The sequence below is a fragment of the Drosophila willistoni genome, assembly GCF_018902025.1.
Source record: "Drosophila willistoni isolate 14030-0811.24 chromosome XR unlocalized genomic scaffold, UCI_dwil_1.1 Seg144, whole genome shotgun sequence".
Lineage (NCBI taxonomy): Eukaryota > Metazoa > Arthropoda > Insecta > Diptera > Drosophilidae > Drosophila > Drosophila willistoni.
In genome coordinates this window covers 2,028,016-2,045,197 of record NW_025814057.1, presented here as the reverse complement: position 1 = coordinate 2,045,197, position 17,182 = coordinate 2,028,016, and the positions used below count along the sequence as shown (strand labels likewise).

Genomic DNA, 17,182 nt, shown 5'->3' with positions numbered 1-17,182 from the left:
TATGTATACATACAAGTCTAGATAAGTCTGTAAAAATGTATATATATATATATGGTATAAATAATGTTCCATATATGTATAGTATGTATATATATATATATATATATATGTATATGTATATAAGAATAAGTGTCCTGCGGCCTCCGCTTGATTGTCTTTTAACGTCTTTTATCATTTACAAAATAATCTCACAATTGTGTGTGTGTGTGTGTGTTTTGGGGTAGAGGGTAGGGGGAGAGGGTTCAGAAGGAGGGCTTACTACTGCCCATTGTGCGGGCTGGCAAGCTATTCGTCTTTACTGTGGGATTATCACGGGCCTGCGAATGAGCCACAACAATGCTTAAACATTGCACCCATTCCTCAGCATTTTTGCCATCCTTGGGCTTGAGTATTAAGGTCTGATCGGCGGTGAAAATTTCAAAGGCTTTGGGTATATTACGAGCACCCCGCGACACTTTAACCGAACGTATCTGATTCACATCGATGCTCTCACCACCGCTCTGCAAAAGAGATCGCAAATGAAACAACTGACTATCATAACCGACTGATTTCTGATTTCTACTTACCGAACCCTTGCAGGATAAATGCGCTCCCGACAGGGTAAAGTAACGAGTTCGCCACCTTCGAAATAGACGCCATTTGCCCTTCTTCTCTTTCAGTTGACCCTCAATCATGGGCTGATTGCTGCCATTAAGAAAACCAACTGCCTTATCCGGATGATTGCACAAAAAGCAGCCCCACTGATATTCCAGTTCATTGCAATTCGGATTCGATTTGTCGGTCTTTGAGACCTCGAAGACATCTAGAAATCCGGAATGACGTAGCTCATTAACCAATATTTCACGGTCCTTTAAGTCATAAAAAAATATTAATAATTAAGTTGATGCAACATCAAGTCTTAGACGCACCTTGACCTGAGGAAATTGACTGGTCACCAGCTCAGTGAAACTGCGATTCTCACATTTAAGTATTTGCCATATATTTTTGAGATTACTTATGCCCGGTTCCCTTGTGCTTAGCACAGATTTCTCCTTGACCTACGTCCAGTTGAGTGCAAATAGTTAATAAATTGTCTCAAGAACTTGCGTCTTGCGGGTGTAAAACTTACAAAATGTCGCACTTGAAAGTCCAGAAACATCATATGTATCCAGGTCTTGGGATTCCGGGTGCGCATTGTAAAACATGTCTTCGAATAGAGACAATGGGGACCACGTATTTGGCAGGCGAAGTGCAATTTGGCCACTTTTTTCGTTCGTCTTTCTGCAAATTCATTAGAGACTGTGTGTTTGATGTGTGTTTTGGTGTGTGTGGGTGGGTGGGTGTATGTGATTGTTAGAGATCGATAAAAGCAAGTTCACAACTTTTACCTTCGATACTACAACGTGTTGGCGGCGGTAAATGCTGTGATACTTCATCCATATAAGATTTAATCGAGTTGAAGTTCTTTTCACAAAACTGTTGTACAGGATCGCGCATTATCTGGTAGGGCTCAAAGGTGCTCATCCGTTGGTCCATCACACTGTTGGCATTGAGCAGAGTTCGGCTGGTATTATCGCTGCGTCTTGGAGCCACATTAGTAGTGGGTCCCGATACAATCACTTCGCTCTGAGAGTAACGACAGATTAAAGCAGAGTCATTGGGAAAGGATCCTCTGTTTGGGACTTACGTTTCCATTGACGGGTAGCTTCATCACGGACTTGGCATTGCCATTGCTTGAGCTCGAACTGGAGCTGGCTTGGGGCATTGCTGGTGAGGCATGGTGCACGGACACGGCATTCTGTTGTGACACCAGTTGATGCTGTTGCTGTGTGCCCGTCGTCGACGTCGTTGTCGTGGATGTCGTCGTCGTTTGCTGCTGCTGCTGCTGGGATTGGGGTATCGAAATGGAGCCCACCGATTGATTCAGGGCATCGGTGCTGTATTTCATCATAACCGAACTGGAATTCAGCAGCGTGGACGGGCCCTGGGAATGGGGACGCACTTTAACGGTTACGCCGCCCGAAGTCACGGGTATTCCGTGTTTGTTGTGACCCGTGATGACCACATTGTTGCTCAGCGGTGGCACTGGCGTTACGGGCGGATTGCTGCTGGGCGTGCTCGGTGTGCGTGGAGTGGCCCCCGTTTGGACGACAACGTTGCCATTTGAATTCCCGCCATTGGGTTGCTGATTGATCTGCGAATTACTCAAACGGGTCATACTCTTGTGCAGACCACCCACTGACCCGCTGGCCACATTCAACCGGGTGACAGATCTATGGGTATTGCTGGCCGGATGCAAGCGACCAGTGCTCCTTGAGTCACCTAGCTTGACGCGTCGCGTGTAACCCGAATGCTGTGACGACGCTTGGGAGGCGGCAGGCGTGGATGTGGCTATGGGTTGGGCTGCTGCTGCCGCCGACGCTGCCGATGTGGCTGGACTGCTGCTGCTGGCTGTGGTGGCAACAACACTCGGAGGCGTCGCAGCTATTGTTGTGGTATTTGTGATACTACTACTAGTAGTGGCTATTTGCACAGGACTTGGCTTAGTCTGCTGCGGGGTATTCAGACTTACAATGGTTACGCCACCGGAGATTTTGGTGCCACCACTGACGACGCCGACGCCCACATCCTGCTGGGAGCTAAGCGCCGCATTCTTCTGCCTCACACAGGCCAACACTTTGTCCGTGAACAACACTGGATAGGCCGAACAGAGACGGGTGGCCTCCGCTTGCAACAATGCCTGACTGGGCAGGTGCTCCAAGACAAAATCCAAAGCCTGCTGGGCCGTCTCCTTGCTGCCCAGACCCGATGTGGTCATTATCTGGGCACATAGCGTGATGGTGCTTGGATTTGTCTTGGCCGCCAAACGCAATTGCTCGAAATTGTCAACCAGCAGATGTGGCGAATGCTGGGCCAGTTTAAGTAGAATCTGCATCGTTATATTCGAGGTATCACTGTCATGCAGAAATCCGCACAACTGCGGCACACACGACTCCAGGATTTCCGGTGACTTTTGCACTATCAGCAGATACAATTGGAACACCGCCATGCGCTCCTGTGCATCGCATTGCGGCAGCAACGAAATCAGGAGCGGTGCATGCGGTGTCACTGTCTCCGGGGCCACCTCATAGATTTGCGATAGCACACGCAACAGACCGTAGTTCCCAGTGAGTATGGACTCCATAATCGAGTCCACATGTGGACTCAACAAATAGGCATAGTCGATGGCTGCCAGCGACAAATAGCTGGCCAAATTACGTGACAACTCCTTGTTGCCCTTGGGCAGAAAACGTATGGCTATCGGCAATGCAATTTTCATCAGTCCTTTTTTATCATAGTTCTGCAAGGGACACGGATAAAGTTAGATCTACGTATTTCCATGGGGCATTGGTGTGCAGATACTTACTAAAAATATGCTAGAAATAATATCAGCTGCTATCTTGGCATGCGGCGGCTCCTCTTTAGTTGTATTCGATGGCTGTAGATTCCATAGCAGGCAGGTCTTGAGGAGATCAACCAATGCGGAACAATGACGCTCGGCACTACGCGTCTCCCGTATGCAGGAGAGAACCCGTGTAATGCATATCTCCACCACGCTCTGATCATTGTTGTTTTTCACATAGTCGGCATGCGAAATGATTGGACCAATCGCGGAGAGCTAATTCAATAAGTCAGTCAGTCACTTAATTCGTTAGAGTGGTCAAAGGATTTTGTAAATGGACTTACCACCTCGGTGATGTCATTGACTATATCCGCATCAGGCACTGAGAATAGGTCACCGGCACGCGATAAATCGCGCTTGGCCAGCACTTTAGTAAACAGTTCGTGCATCGTTCAGGAGGAAGATTTTAGCCGGGCCTAGAGTCAGGAGGCATCATCTGTGATCATCACTGCAAATGGAGAAGACTTCAAGTTATATTATTTGCTACTTGGCCAGCTCTCTCTCTCTCTCTCTCTTTCCCGTAGTGGCGAGAATGCGCTTTGTTTGGCTAGTTCTGACTGAATTGGCCCATTGCCAAAGTTCAGGCGCCGCTGGCATTAAATTGTTTTTATCTTATCGAATTAGTCCCCCCTAAACAAGTCGCCCAATGTGAGTCCCATTTTTACTTGACTAAATATTTGCAAAGTCCAGGGGCGGCGTCATAGTTGCTTATCAGAAATCAAAAAAAAAAAAGAAAGAGGGAAAAGAACCTCAAAGAAAACTAGACAGAGACTGACCTAAGTGAGCTCTCTTCTCCAACTCGTAATGGCCAGAATCAATCCCCAATCCTTGTTTCTTCCTTCTGTACTAAGTCATGCACTTTAGGCGAAAACAATGAATTCTTTGGCATACCATTGCATACTTTAGGGAGTGAGTTTTCCCTAGATCCGAATTTGCTCCTTTTTCGGAATACCCATGTCTTTTGGGCTTTAGTTTTCCTTAACTATGTATATAGATCTCCTCCACTCCACTCCACTCCACTCCGCCACTCAAATGCACTGAGATGCACTTGATGCGTTTATATAAATAACTAACTAGAAAGAGAAATACATATTTTAGAGTCACTAAATACATAAATACTTGAGGCAAACAAAATAAAAAGGCCCTCCTCCTCTTCTTATTGTTAGTCCTATAGACATAGAGATGACTTAAGATTTTGTTGTGCAGAATTCAAGGTTGACTAAAGGTCAAACAAACAAAAGTGGAAAATGAATATTTTTGCTTTTGTCAAAAATGCTAGAAATAGAATGAATATTCTCACAGAGACATGCACTTGAAAGACGAAAAAGAAAACCAAATTTAAGTTGTGAGAATTCATTGCTAAATTTAATTTTTTTTTTAATTTTGAGGATCTTTGAAAGCTGTGTTCCTTTAAGTGTTAGATGTTTTTGTTACTTTTTATTTTGTGTTAACTTTATCATTAAATGTTGCTGATGACGAATTGTGAGTGTGTGGTTTTTTGAATCATCATTCAATTTATAATTTAATGGCATCAACTTTTCAACTAATTGCTGGCTAATTTCATTTTTTGGGCCCCAAAAATAGTAAGTTAAGTGGAAAAACTCTTGAAACTGTTAACTGGAACTCTATAGAATTTTTATCAACGTTGTTTTTCAATTGTTTCTCTCTTTGTATACTCAACTGATTCTGCACTTGTTTGTTTCTTGCAGTTTGTTAATTGAAATGAAATTCATTTCGTTTCATTTTTTGTGTGGGGATTCCCTATTGAAACTCTGGCAAAACACATGGCAAACATTTCTCTCCCTCTCACCCTCTCTCTCTCTCGTTCTTTCTCTCTCTTGTTTGCTCTGCTCTGCCTAGAGACCTGCACTTGGTTCTACTTTTAACTAAATTCTGATTAGATGACTAGAGAAATTCCACAAAGGGATTAGCCAAGGGAATTAGCCAAGTGCTTAGCTGGCAATGGCATTTTTTGCTCTTTCTGTGTGGGTAGTTTTACTTTTTTTCTGCTGTTCTAAGACAAAAACCGCACATATACAAACTAACTTGGAGTGTCATGTGATTGATACTCTTCTTTGAATCATCAAATAAACTAAGTACATTTAAAATGAGCTATTTTCTTTGAGATTTAACTTTTCTCTTTGTGGCAATTACACAACTTTTTACGCAAAGTACATTAAATCTCTACAGGGAATATAATTTCTATTGCCGAATTTCAAGTGTTTTGAATTTAACGATAAGTTTCTTATCAGAAATTAAGTTTAGGGGACCAGAACCTATTAAGGTTTTCAGATTTAGCAATTGTAAAGCGAAAACTTAGGCCATAAACAACTATTTCATTTTTATTCATATTCGTCTGAATATTTTAGATTATATCGGGGTTTATACCTTTGAGAAGCAAATTCCACAACTGTCTATTGCATACTCTTGGGGGCAATTCAGATCTAATTGAAATTTCTAGTTCCACAAGTGTTCTACCAAAGGTACAACAGATATCAAAGGATCAGATGGATACGAAATATAGTGATCCAGTCGATGAATTTTAGTGTTTTCTCGTTTGTGTTGCGAAACAGTTGGCTAAAACGATGAACCCTCTCGTTTTTGGTTAGGGTACTCAGGAAAGACAAAAAACCTTACTCATAGTGGGACTTGGACTCAGGCGACTGCATTAAGGAAGCGGTGCAGAGGCGTTGCGGTTATTAAATTTGAAGTTTTATTTTTTTCTTGTCAGGAGTTGCATAATCCAAGCCAGGCATATGAGGTTTTTTTTTTCGTTTTTCGTTTTTGTAGTTTTTGCAGACAGTCGTCGGCTCGGAGGCTTTTGAGGCGGCTTTGGTTTTGCTTCCTGGAAATCGGGACAGGGCTAACCCAAAGAGCTGGATTGTTGTTGTTGTTGTTGTTGTTATTTATGGCTCATTCGCGCTCAGGTTGCAGCAACAACAACAACAGAAAAACTGGTTAAAAAATAAATAAAGAAGCAGCAACAGGCAACAGCAGCAGCAGCAAACGGAGAGAAAATTAAAAGAGAAATAGAAACACACATATAAGTTTATATATACATATATATATATATATATATAGATATATATATAAGTAATGGATGGATGATGGCGTTGGCTAAAAAACATAAACCGAAACCGGTGAGGCAGGTTAATACACACCGCAACAGCCACAGCCACAGCCAGAGCCAAAGAATTGGACACTAGAGGTGCGTGGCGAGACGTGGAGAGTGTCTAAAAGAGAGAGACAGACTGAGATGGAGATAGAGAGAGAGAAAGAGAGTGTGAGTGTCAAGAAAGGTGGGAGGGGTGGCAGAGTGGGGAAAAGGTGTACGGGGTAAAGGTATATACATATGTTTGTTTGTTTGTTGACTGGAGTTGATCGAGAAGAAACGGATTTTATGGTTTTAAAGAGACACCACTGACTGTCTGAGTGACTGAGTGAGTGAGTGAGTGAGTGAGTGACTGAGTGAGTGACTGAATGACTGACTGATGAAGAGCCATGACGAACGAGATCGCAGAGGGTTGGGGGGGTAGATTGAGTGCCAAAAATTTCATCCACGATTTGTTAATTTGCATTTCATTATCCTAAGAAAATGTCAGAGTTGAGAGAGAGAGCGAGAAAGAGTGAGAATGAATGAGAACGAGAGACAAACAAACAGAAAGCAAAATGTCTCAATTCCCATTAATGATCATGTTAATAACATTAGCTCAAAAATCTCTTAGGCAAGATTAAGCCAATGACATATCGACAAAACACAGATTATAATCAAGTTTGATCTTTATTTATTAATCTTATATATATCTTCGAATGAGAGAAGCTATAGAAATTGCTTGATCCACTGGATAAAACAAATCAAAGTAAGACATTGAAACGAAATGATAATCTAATGAGATCATTGAGATGATTGAGAAACTAAAGTCTCTAAGCCAGGGCCTAGTCACAGTCAGTTAGCCATGTGGCAAGGGTTTTCTTTTCAATTCTTTTGAAAAACCTTTCGTCTCTTTTTGATATCATCTAACAAATTTTTTCAATTGATCATGTTTGTGTATTATGATACTGCAAATATCTGAAATGTTTGGAGTTTTTCCATTATGTTTAAAGCGAGAAAGGGAGACAAAGAGCGAGAGAGAGGGAGAGATATTCTATTACTATTTATGCATTCTTTTACAGCTGTCATAGTTACAAGTAAACACAACAAAATACCTGGGCCAAAAAGGAACGTCAAGTGTCTAGAACCAAACGTTGGGCTCAAAATGGGGGGGGCTGCTGATGTGTGGTGAAGGGGGGGCAATGGAGAAATGGAGTCGTGAGCTGGAAGTTGTTGCAAAGTTGAAACTGCACCTTGGCTAAGCAAAGTGAGTGAGTATTTGTGTGTGTCTTAGCAGAAAACTAGTTTTTCCAATATATATATAATATCTATATATATATATATATATATTGGCTCTGTTTTGCCATTATGTTTATGGCTAACCTACGCATTTGCAGACTAAAAAAGGCACTATACCATGGGAGGAGATTGCGACCACTAAAGATAACGTTCATTATCGTGATTCTGCTGATCATGATGATGATGATGATCATGATGGCATAGCAATGGTCTTATTTGTCTGCCTGCTTACAAAAAATCTGGGTTGACTATTTCCAATAGGATTAATAATATTTAATAGCAGCATTTGCCAATTCATCTATATAAAGGTTTGTCTTTTTGAAAACCCCTTCAAGTGCTTTTTAAAGGGACTTGGTCTAGAAACTGGGTCACTGGTTTTTTTGCAGTTCTTAGAAGAACTAAGCCAAGTTCAACTATTTGAAAGAAACTTTGCTTTGGGTTTTTAACTTTGGTATATTTATAGAGCTAAGAAAACTACAGTTAACAATTATTTTGACTCCAGATGGAGCCTAAAGACTGAAAGTAACTGAAAGAGCACTATAAAAACACTGATCTTAGCAGAACTACCAACAGAAGCCCATTAAACCTTTTAAAAGGTAAATATAGGTTTTCTATATGCATATGCAAATTTATTTTGTTGCCCAAATTAAAGGTAAATTTCCAATAACTAAATCTTAGCCGTGGGAACCAAAAACATAGAAGAAAATTAGCACAAAAACTTTTATACATATATCACTTGTTTTTCTTTTTTTTTTTTCAACAACATCAACACAGTAATCCGATCTGTTCAGAGGTATGACAAGGCAAACGAAAGGTAGAATTGTTGGTAAGCCAACGGGTTGGAAGGGACGGTTGCTGTCGTTGGGGGAGGGGAAAGGGGCGGTGGAAGTTAAGCAAATTTTTATTGTATGAAAAATGAGCGGCGCGTGAAACTTATTAATGATGGACGGGGAAGAGGCGCGAAAAGGAGATTTTTGCAAATTAAATAGACTCACACACACACACACAAATAGTTTTTTCAGTTATCAAAAATTCAAATTTTCTGTTAGAGATGATGGCTTAACGGTAAATCATCATCACTTTGCCTGTCTGTGTGGTGTCTCTTTCTATATCCATCTCTGTCTGGGAAGCTTACCGAATTGCATCAGTCGATTGGCATTGGCTGGCAGACAGCTGGTCATATTCAGCAGCAGCAGCAGCAGCAGCACTAACAACAACAACAACAAATGCAAGAACTGGTTGAAGTTGTGCGCTCTCTCTACGTTGCTCCCACTCTCTCTCTCGCTCTCTCATACAGAGGTGAAACAAAAAGGTAGAATAGCGGGGGCAGCTTGTTGTTGTTATTGTTGCCGCAATCTTTTTTTTTTATTTTTTATTTTGCTGTTGTTTTATTTTTTATATTTTTGTTTTGGGTGTAGTTCCAATATTAATTTAATTGTTGCTGCTGCTGTTTGCCGATAAAGCACAAAAATTAAAGGGAATAAACATTTTTTTTTTATATTTTTCGCCTTTTGTTTTATGGCTTTTCTTTTGTGTTGTTGTTGGTGTTGGTGCTGCTGTTGATTTGTATGCAAATTTTGGTCGCATTTAATTTTTTCATCTACTTACATACATACATAAACACATATGTATGTATATCTTTCAACCTTTTTTCCACTCACTATGCCAGATTTTTTTTCTTTGTATTTTTGCTAATCACATTTTGTTAACACACACACACACACACACATGCACGTAAGGCTATATGAGCAAGCACACACATTCTCACATAGTACAAAAACTGAGAGCGAACCGTGAAGACAGGCACACGGTCGGTGCACGGTTGTGAGAGAGGGGTCGCGGTCGAGGGGAAGGGGCAATGTAGCTGTTTTTTTTCTTCTTTTTGTTATATGGCAGACTAACCGACGACTCATGCGCGCTATGGCCCAAGTAAACGCGTTTAGGTTTAGGCCAATTTGTAGACTGAATTGAAATGGCAGAGCCAACAGCAACAGCGGCGGCAGCAGCAGCAGCAACAGCAACAACAATAACAACGGTCTTTTACTCTCTCGCTCTCTCTCACTCTCTGTTGCCTGATCAAGTTGCGATCACTCTCTCATTCACCGTTTTGCTCTCTCTCGCTCTCATTCGTGCTAGACTTTATTGTTCAGGGTATTACAAAATGAAACGGGTATATGTGGTTTAAAGTAAAACTCTCCATTCTTACAAAAAAGAGATTAAATATATTACGAATTATTGAAATTTATATTTAGCCTGCAAAAATTGGAATTCAGTTTTGAGCCAACCCAACTGAAACTCATTTTTTTAAAGGATAAAAAGGATTTTTGCCTTACCTTGGACTCGACAAATCTCGAACACTAACAAATATAACATTTTAAAAAGTTTCTCTGATGTATTATATAATAATGTACTTTCGGCAACAGTTCTAAAAGTTAAAGGATATTTACTCGTCGTTGTAGTGTCTATCCTTTGTTTGTATGTTTTGGCCTGTTTTGTTTTGTTGCTAGCAACATTGTTGGCAGACAAACAATCACCTGTTGACTCAATGTTAACGGGGCAACATGTTGCTAACACACTCAAAATGTTGCTAAATTAAATTCTTGTTTAGCGCATTTTATGTATTTTGTTGGCTTAGCTAAGTGTTTGAAAAATCTTTATGCAAAATGGATATACATATGTACATATATACATATATATTAAGTTGGTCAAATAATGCATTTTGTGTGCGTGTGTGTGTGTGTGTTACTGGGTCTCCAAGTTTTATTTACTTCACTTTCGTACGTGATCTATGCAAGATCTCAATTACCCATATAGGCACGTATGTATATAGATGGATATCCCTATTAACACTTGACCGTTAATCAATCAAGTTATTCAAACGATTCCATCGAAAAGTCTAAGGTGCAATTAATTATACAGAATTTACATTAGAAAATCTTTATTCCGCATACTAAATAATGTTTAAAAAATGTCATACAAATCTCTATACTATACTATATAGTCTCAAATTCAATTTCGGGGCTTTTTGGTGTTTGTTTGGTTGCACTTTTGTGGCTGTGTGTGTGTGTGTGTGTGTGTGTGTGTGTTTTAAGCATATTTGGCAACAAGTCCTTCAACAAACTTTACATATTCCTGTTGAGCAGCCTCAGTGGATTTGCCCTTTTGCTTGTTCCATGCCTCCCATTTGGCCTTGCCCTTCAGATCCAAGAGTCCTGGCTTATTGGTGTTGTTATCACCAACTGTGCCCTGTTTGAATAGGGCATACAACTCCAAGAACTCATCATCGCTGGGACGTTTGGTCAAGGTCTTCACCTTCTCGGCGGCTGCATTGAATTGCTAGTGGGAAAAAGAGAAGAATACAAGTCAAAACGATTGTCCAAAACCGATGAGCGATAAGTACAACAAGAAGTATTATCTAAAGCTTGATATGGATTATATTGATTGGCTTATTGTATGCCATCATCAGAACCCTAATCAAGAATAGTTTTTGTTTTTGGTGTTGGCTTTATCAATTGGGTTAGGTACTTACCTCAGTCAAGGACATGTTGGATTTTTAGATTGTTAATCTGCAATTGAGAATGAAGAGGGCAGTTTTAGTATCGATATAGTACCTATATATATATTTAGTAGCTATTAATTTATAACTGGGATTTATGGTGATAGTGCCGATGACGGGGGGGGGGTTTTGTCTAAACATTTTGTGGACTTTGCCTTCAGATCAGATCATCAGCAAAATGGCCAAAAAAAAAAAAAAGTTATCTTGACTTTCACCACGAAATCATGGAGCTAGCAACAAGCAAAAGATAAAAACCATTAAAAAAACTAAAGAAAAAAATAACAAATGGGATTATGAAATGTCAAAAAAAAAAACATAAAATCTCTACACTGACAACAATTAGAGTGAGAGGGCGAGTGAGATGAACGGAATTTTGATAATTTCCAGTAATCAGATTAAGTCTTGAATTGTGAATTTGTATGGCTATGACTAATGAGTCTCAGGTTAATAATTACAGTGCTTAAGATTTTAATTTAGGCCAATTCTTTATCTAGATTGCTTTAACTGAATATTTTGTTTTTCTCAAACTAAAGTCCAACGTTTTTTAATGCTGTTCGAATTCCATATTCTAAACGTTTCGATATATAGAACTCTTTTGTGGTTTGATCCAAATTCTTTCTGTGTGTCTGTGTGGGGTGTGTGTCCACATATATGGACATGGTTAAGAAATTTTTGTTGTTTGTACGTGCTGGACATACTTATGATGGATTCCACACATATTTGGTAACATTTACAGGCTGCCAAGTTGGCCCAAATGAGGCGCAAACACACACACACACACACACACCTTTTGATTACCTATCTATGAGTTTAAAAAAAAAAAAAAAATGAACTAGAATACACATGTATTTCCTGTACAAATTAATAGATAATGCACCTATTATGAGCCATCCATCTCACTCGTTCACTTAGTTTATTCCAACAAATTTTTGTCATGGGGGATGGGGAGAGGGCACTTACTTTTTTTATGTCTTTGCGGTCGTAGAACTAAACACAGTCTGAATCCCAATCTCAATTTGACTTTCAATTTAAGTCTTTCCACACACAAATATCGCGCCACGCTCATATGGTGTGTGTGCGTTACACACACATGCATATATACATATATAGAAACACGATCATCATCATCATCATCATTTGTTCGCTTGTCGGACATAGTCATAAAAGCTTTGCCCGACTAATTAGAGAGCAAAGCTCTCTTGCCAAAGTTCTCCGTCTAATGCATAAAGCTTAAATGCCTCCCCCTATCGAGTGGGTGGGAAGGGCAATGGTGGTCGAGGGGGTGGCCGACCTCAAGTGGCTTAGGCAACAGGTGGAAATGGATGAATGCATGTGTGTGGCCAATGCTGATAGGGCCAAGCCGATTTGCCCGTTGATAAAGCTGAGGCAATGTTGGCAAACCAATTCGACACACGTTCGCCTGTGTAGGTAAATGTGGCTCCACTTCACTCCGAAACGACTGACCGACTGACCGCCTGACTGTTTAGCTGACACACTGACTAGTCAAAGGTTCGAAGTTCGAGTCGTTTTGTGTTAAACTGGTGATTAGCAGCTGAGATGTTTGGGTACGTGTAGATAGACATAAAGGCCAGCTAATCCAAAGTAAACTTAAGAGATGACGTTATTCACTCACATTTCTGATGGGAATCGCGTAAAACGAAATTGTACGTAAAATTTGCAACAGTCAAAACTCAAAATCATTTTGTTTTTGTTAAAATGAGCAAATATATCTTCTCTAAAATCAATCCCAAGACATCCGCTTTTCGATAATGTCTTTTAGTCAATTTCAACTTACAAATCATCGTATCAATATTTTAAATTATCGCCCAATATAGGAATATGGAAGCTATATTTCTGTCTCCGTATAGATTAGTAGCGATTAGTTGGAAATTGTTTTTTTAAATGGGGTTTCTTTGTATTTGATTTCAAGTGCCTGCACTACTAACACACTTGAAAGTGTAAATCCGTAGGTCTATTACAAATTAATGTTTTTTCTTTGGCCCTTAATTGAATTCAAGTGGTATACATGAAGTATACGTAATATTTAGTTCAAGTTAACACAATTTAAATCGAGATGCCCAATAGACTTCTGGTGGTGTTTGTGATAAGAATGTGTGTGTTTGTGTGTGTGTGTTTGTGTGTATGTATGTGTGTGTGTGTTCGTGCGTATGTATGTGTGTGTTTGTGTGTATGTACGTGTGTGTGTCTATGTGTGTTAAGAAGAATGCATCAGAATTTAGGTCAATTGATTTCATTGGGCCTAGAATACATAGCATACTTTTAGGCAAAATATAGATTTCCTTAATTTCTATAAAATATATGTTTATAGACACGTCAACCAATTCGCTGACTAACTAGTTAAGTAAAATACAAAATTTAACTATGTAAGGTGGCTGAATCACTTATCCTTTTTATCCTTTGATTAAGGTAAGCACACTTAAAACGCTCTTTTTTTAAGAAACTTAAATATTTATTGAAATTTTACGTGTTGAATTGCAAAAATTTGAATTTTCAAGTACAATTTGGACCCGAAATCTTAACTTTGATCCGCCACTGATTTTGATTCGTTGGGTTCAAATGCTAAAGCATGAACGCTTTGAAGAATATTTTATTATATTTACTGTATTATGTTGAAAATTTCTAACGTTTGTTATACCCTTGCAAAAAGGGTATATTAATTTTGGTCAAAAGTGTGCAACGCATAGAAGGAAGCATCTCCGACCATATAAAGTATATATATTCTTGATCAGCACGACGAGACGAGTTCAAATAGCCATGTCCGTCCGTCCGTCCGTCCGTCCGTCCGTCCGTCTGGATCAACGCAAACTCCTCCTAGACCGTAAGAGCTACAAAGCTGAAATTTTGCATGTAGGCTTGTATATACTGCAGGCGTTGTATATCTCGGATTCAGCCGGATCGGATCACTATATCATATAGCTCCCATACAAATAACAAAGTCACGAACAGTGACTTTTCTTAATAACTTCGTTATTTTCTGAGCTATTGTCGTGAAATTCAATATTGGTGAGTTAATTACACATATAAACGACTATGCCAAATTTGATCAAGATCGGCTGACTATATCATATAGCTCCCATAGGAACGATCTTTCGAAAACAGTGACTTTTGTCAATAACTTCGTTACTTTTGACGCGATTGCTTTCAAATTGAACATTTGTTAGTTTAATATATCTGTTAATGACTGTGCCAAATTTGATAAGGATCGGGTAACTATATCATATAGCTCCCATAGGAACGATCGGTGGAAAACAGTGATTTTGATCAATACTTCGTTGTTTCCTATGCTAAGATGGTAGGCGTTTCTTTTGGACATTAGCCTTTTTAGCTTAAACGTTTTTCCACTTTAATGGCTATAGGTAAGAAAAAAGTTACCAAAAAAGTTGCAAGGGTATACAAACTTTGACGCGGTCGAAGTTAGCCCCGGCCCTCTGGTTTTTTGTTTTATTTTTGAGAATTATTTTCAAATTTTTTATTTACGATTATCTAATCCAAAAGATCCATTTGGAGTGCTAGGGAGTTTATTTGGTTTGTATTTGCATTTTTAATACATCAGACTTCGAATTTTTACTTGGCAAAGAAAATGTTTAGAATTATTTTCTGAAACATTCTTGATAAAGTCAATAATGATCACAGAAACTTCTTCACCTGAAGTGGGAAGGTCTTCCTGTAGACCAACCTTCTTGGTCTACATCATTTAAAGTCTCTCCTGAGCTGATGAAAACTATTTGCAAATGACTTTAACCAAGAGTCCTTGCAAAATCTTGAAGTTTAGTATGAATCAAAAAGATTTGTTTTGGTCTACAGCTAACGTTTATTTTAAATGCACAGTTCTTTTGTGTTTAATGACGACAATAAAATAGTTTTAGGATCAAAAAAAAAGAATTATAAGGGTCGGAGAAGAGAAGGGAAGTTATTCATACTTGGCAGCATACTTCTTGTAGACCTCAATATAGTGGGCCTTGGCATCTTCGGCAGTTTGGCCAGACTTGCTCTTCCAGGCGTTCCAGCGAGCCTTCTTCTCCTCATCCTCGGGCTCCTCGGTGTCACAGTCGCCAGCGGTGGCCTGTTTGTAATAGCCGTAGAATTCCAGGAAGTCCTCTTTGCTGGGAACCTTGCTGAAGTTCTTGGCCTTCTCAACGATTTCTTCAAACTGCGCAAAAAAAAAAAAAAACAAATGGAGCCAATTAGTCGTTGGCTAAAAAGATTTGGTAAAGTTTTCAACTTACAGTCAGCATTTTGGGTTGGTTTTTTGTTGTGCTGGGTTAAGTTCCACGGACAAAATCGAATTGTTGCCCAACATTTGATGGTATAGACTTTATATATGGTTCGCAATTTTTCGGGGGCATTTTTTTTCGTTTTCGGGGTAATCTTATCGGTTCACCCTCCCGCTTTCCAACTAACTGACAGCTGAGTGCATTTGTGTAGTTCCCACTTGGCTTTTATCATAACCGAAAAAAAAGAATAATAATAATAATAATATTATATTTGGGTTTGGCTTATGCCGGTTATGATTAGGCCGAGGTGGAATGGGAATTGGAGGGGGCGGGAGTGAGGCACTGACTAAGTGACTAACCCATTAAACTAATCAAGAAATCATAAAAAAAGAAGTGTTTATAAAAAGAATTCCACTGTATGTTTGCCCACTTATCAGATATGGGAAGTCTCTCTTGCAATTTTGACTAGAAAAAGAATTGAATCAGTTATATACCAGAAATCTATGTACCTATATATAAAAATATCGCACCAAATTAAAAAAAAGAAAAGAACTTTATGCACTCAATAAGATAAGATTATATTTTATAATTTATGACTTTCATTATGAAGAAGAAGTTTTAAAATTAAAAGTATTGAACATAAACATAAAGAAAGTCTGAGAAATGCATAAAAGAATAAAAGGAAATCAAATATTTGTAGGTATTTGGCATTGAAGATATTTAAAAATAGATTAAAAAATTAATTGAAATAGCTGGAAAACTACCATTTCAAGTGCCATGGATTTACCCGTCCTAGTTTCCCTCCAAAAAAAAAAAAAACACAAAAATGAATGGGGTGATACCTTTTCATATAGATTTATTAATCAATTTCGTGGGCGGTATCACATTTCCGATTCTCGTCATTTCTTGCGGCTTGTGAGTCAGGGCCAGCAGCACCTCTGGGCAACTAATCATCATGATGAAGTGATACGATAGATATGGAATGATCTAATAGTTGATTGTGCTACCCGCCACCCGTTGGCCACTCATCGATTGGGTTATCTGAATATTAATTAAAGTACCTGAGACACTTGGCTACACTTTATCAAGGGGCCAACTAAAAAAAAAAATTGGATAACAAGTTTGATGGCAATTTAAATTAACTTTCTTGCTTGGCTTTTCACCTATAAATAGTGGATATTAAAGTGAAATCAGTCATCATTTAGTTATCCAACTCGTAAGCAGCCTAAACATGGTCAGTTTTGAAGAAGCCTCCGAATTAGCCAAGAACTTCTCGAAGAAGCCAAGCGATTCCGAATTCCTGGAATTCTATGGACTGTTCAAGCAGGCCACCGTCGGCGATGTGAATATCGATAAGCCCGGCGTTTTGGATCTCAAGAAGAAGGCCATGTACGAGGCCTGGAGCTCGCACAAGGGTCTGTCCAAGGATGCGGCCAAGGAAGCCTACATCAAGGTCTACCAGAAATATGCACCCAAATATGCCTAAGTCGCTACTGGCAAATGGATAAGGATTAATAATATTAATAACTCCAAAATAATAAAAAAGAAAACACACAATCAACAAAAAGAAAACTAAAAAT

At 39.2% G+C, this 17,182-nt stretch overlaps 4 protein-coding genes across 6 annotated transcripts; 1 reads left to right on the top strand and 3 right to left on the bottom strand.

The window, feature by feature from the left end:
- Window positions 1-82: 82 nt before the first annotated feature.
- Window positions 83-9,175, bottom strand: LOC6639177 (protein melted). 3 transcript variants are annotated; one of them, XM_047012006.1, is made up of 9 exons: window positions 8,947-9,175; window positions 3,706-3,869; window positions 3,386-3,637; window positions 1,667-3,319; window positions 1,368-1,605; window positions 1,109-1,260; window positions 909-1,037; window positions 567-848; window positions 83-500 (listed from the first exon to the last, which is right to left on the bottom strand). In XM_047012006.1, the coding sequence occupies exons 2-9, from the start codon at window positions 3,808-3,810 to the stop codon at window positions 243-245; spliced, it is 3,069 nt and encodes a 1,022-aa protein (XP_046867962.1). In that variant the 5' UTR covers window positions 3,811-3,869; window positions 8,947-9,175; the 3' UTR covers window positions 83-242. The 3 variants fall into 3 exon arrangements, with proteins under 3 accessions (XP_046867962.1, XP_002062439.2, XP_023036999.1); XM_002062403.4 differs by having other exon boundaries at window positions 84-500; window positions 1,109-1,278; XM_023181231.2 differs by lacking the exon at window positions 8,947-9,175 and adding an exon at window positions 4,198-4,293 and having other exon boundaries at window positions 84-500; window positions 1,109-1,278.
- A 1,557-nt stretch (window positions 9,176-10,732) lies between these two features.
- On the bottom strand, window positions 10,733-12,360 carry LOC6638999 (acyl-CoA-binding protein homolog). Its single transcript, XM_023180307.2, has 3 exons — window positions 12,328-12,360; window positions 11,341-11,377; window positions 10,733-11,147 (listed from the first exon to the last, which is right to left on the bottom strand). The coding sequence occupies exons 2-3, from the start codon at window positions 11,353-11,355 to the stop codon at window positions 10,899-10,901; spliced, it is 264 nt and encodes an 87-aa protein (XP_023036075.1). The 5' UTR covers window positions 11,356-11,377; window positions 12,328-12,360; the 3' UTR covers window positions 10,733-10,898.
- A 2,819-nt stretch (window positions 12,361-15,179) lies between these two features.
- LOC6639000 (acyl-CoA-binding protein) lies at window positions 15,180-15,674 on the bottom strand. The gene is made up of 2 exons (XM_002062405.4): window positions 15,615-15,674; window positions 15,180-15,538 (listed from the first exon to the last, which is right to left on the bottom strand). The coding sequence occupies exons 1-2, from the start codon at window positions 15,621-15,623 to the stop codon at window positions 15,299-15,301; spliced, it is 249 nt and encodes an 82-aa protein (XP_002062441.1). The 5' UTR covers window positions 15,624-15,674; the 3' UTR covers window positions 15,180-15,298.
- A 1,123-nt stretch (window positions 15,675-16,797) lies between these two features.
- LOC6639001 (acyl-CoA-binding protein) lies at window positions 16,798-17,151 on the top strand. The gene has a single exon (XM_002062406.4). It carries the CDS (start codon window positions 16,834-16,836, stop codon window positions 17,086-17,088), a length of 255 nt encoding a protein of 84 aa, XP_002062442.1. The 5' UTR covers window positions 16,798-16,833; the 3' UTR covers window positions 17,089-17,151.
- The last annotated feature ends 31 nt before the right edge of the window (window positions 17,152-17,182 follow it).

Excerpts from the sequence above, each read along its gene's own strand:
- LOC6639177 (XM_002062403.4), bottom strand. The coding sequence starts at position 3,810 with ATGCACGAACTGTTTACTAAAGTGCTGGCCAAGCGCGATTTATCGCGT. Across the intron at positions 1,606-1,666 it reads AGCTACCCGTCAATGGAAAC|AGCGAAGTGATTGTATCGGG; the intron begins GTAAGTCCCAAA and ends CGTTACTCTCAG. Across the intron at positions 1,038-1,108 it reads ACTTTCAAGTGCGACATTTT|GTCAAGGAGAAATCTGTGCT; the intron begins GTAAGTTTTACA and ends AACTGGACGTAG.
- LOC6639001 (XM_002062406.4), top strand. The coding sequence starts at position 16,834 with ATGGTCAGTTTTGAAGAAGCCTCCGAATTAGCCAAGAACTTCTCGAAG.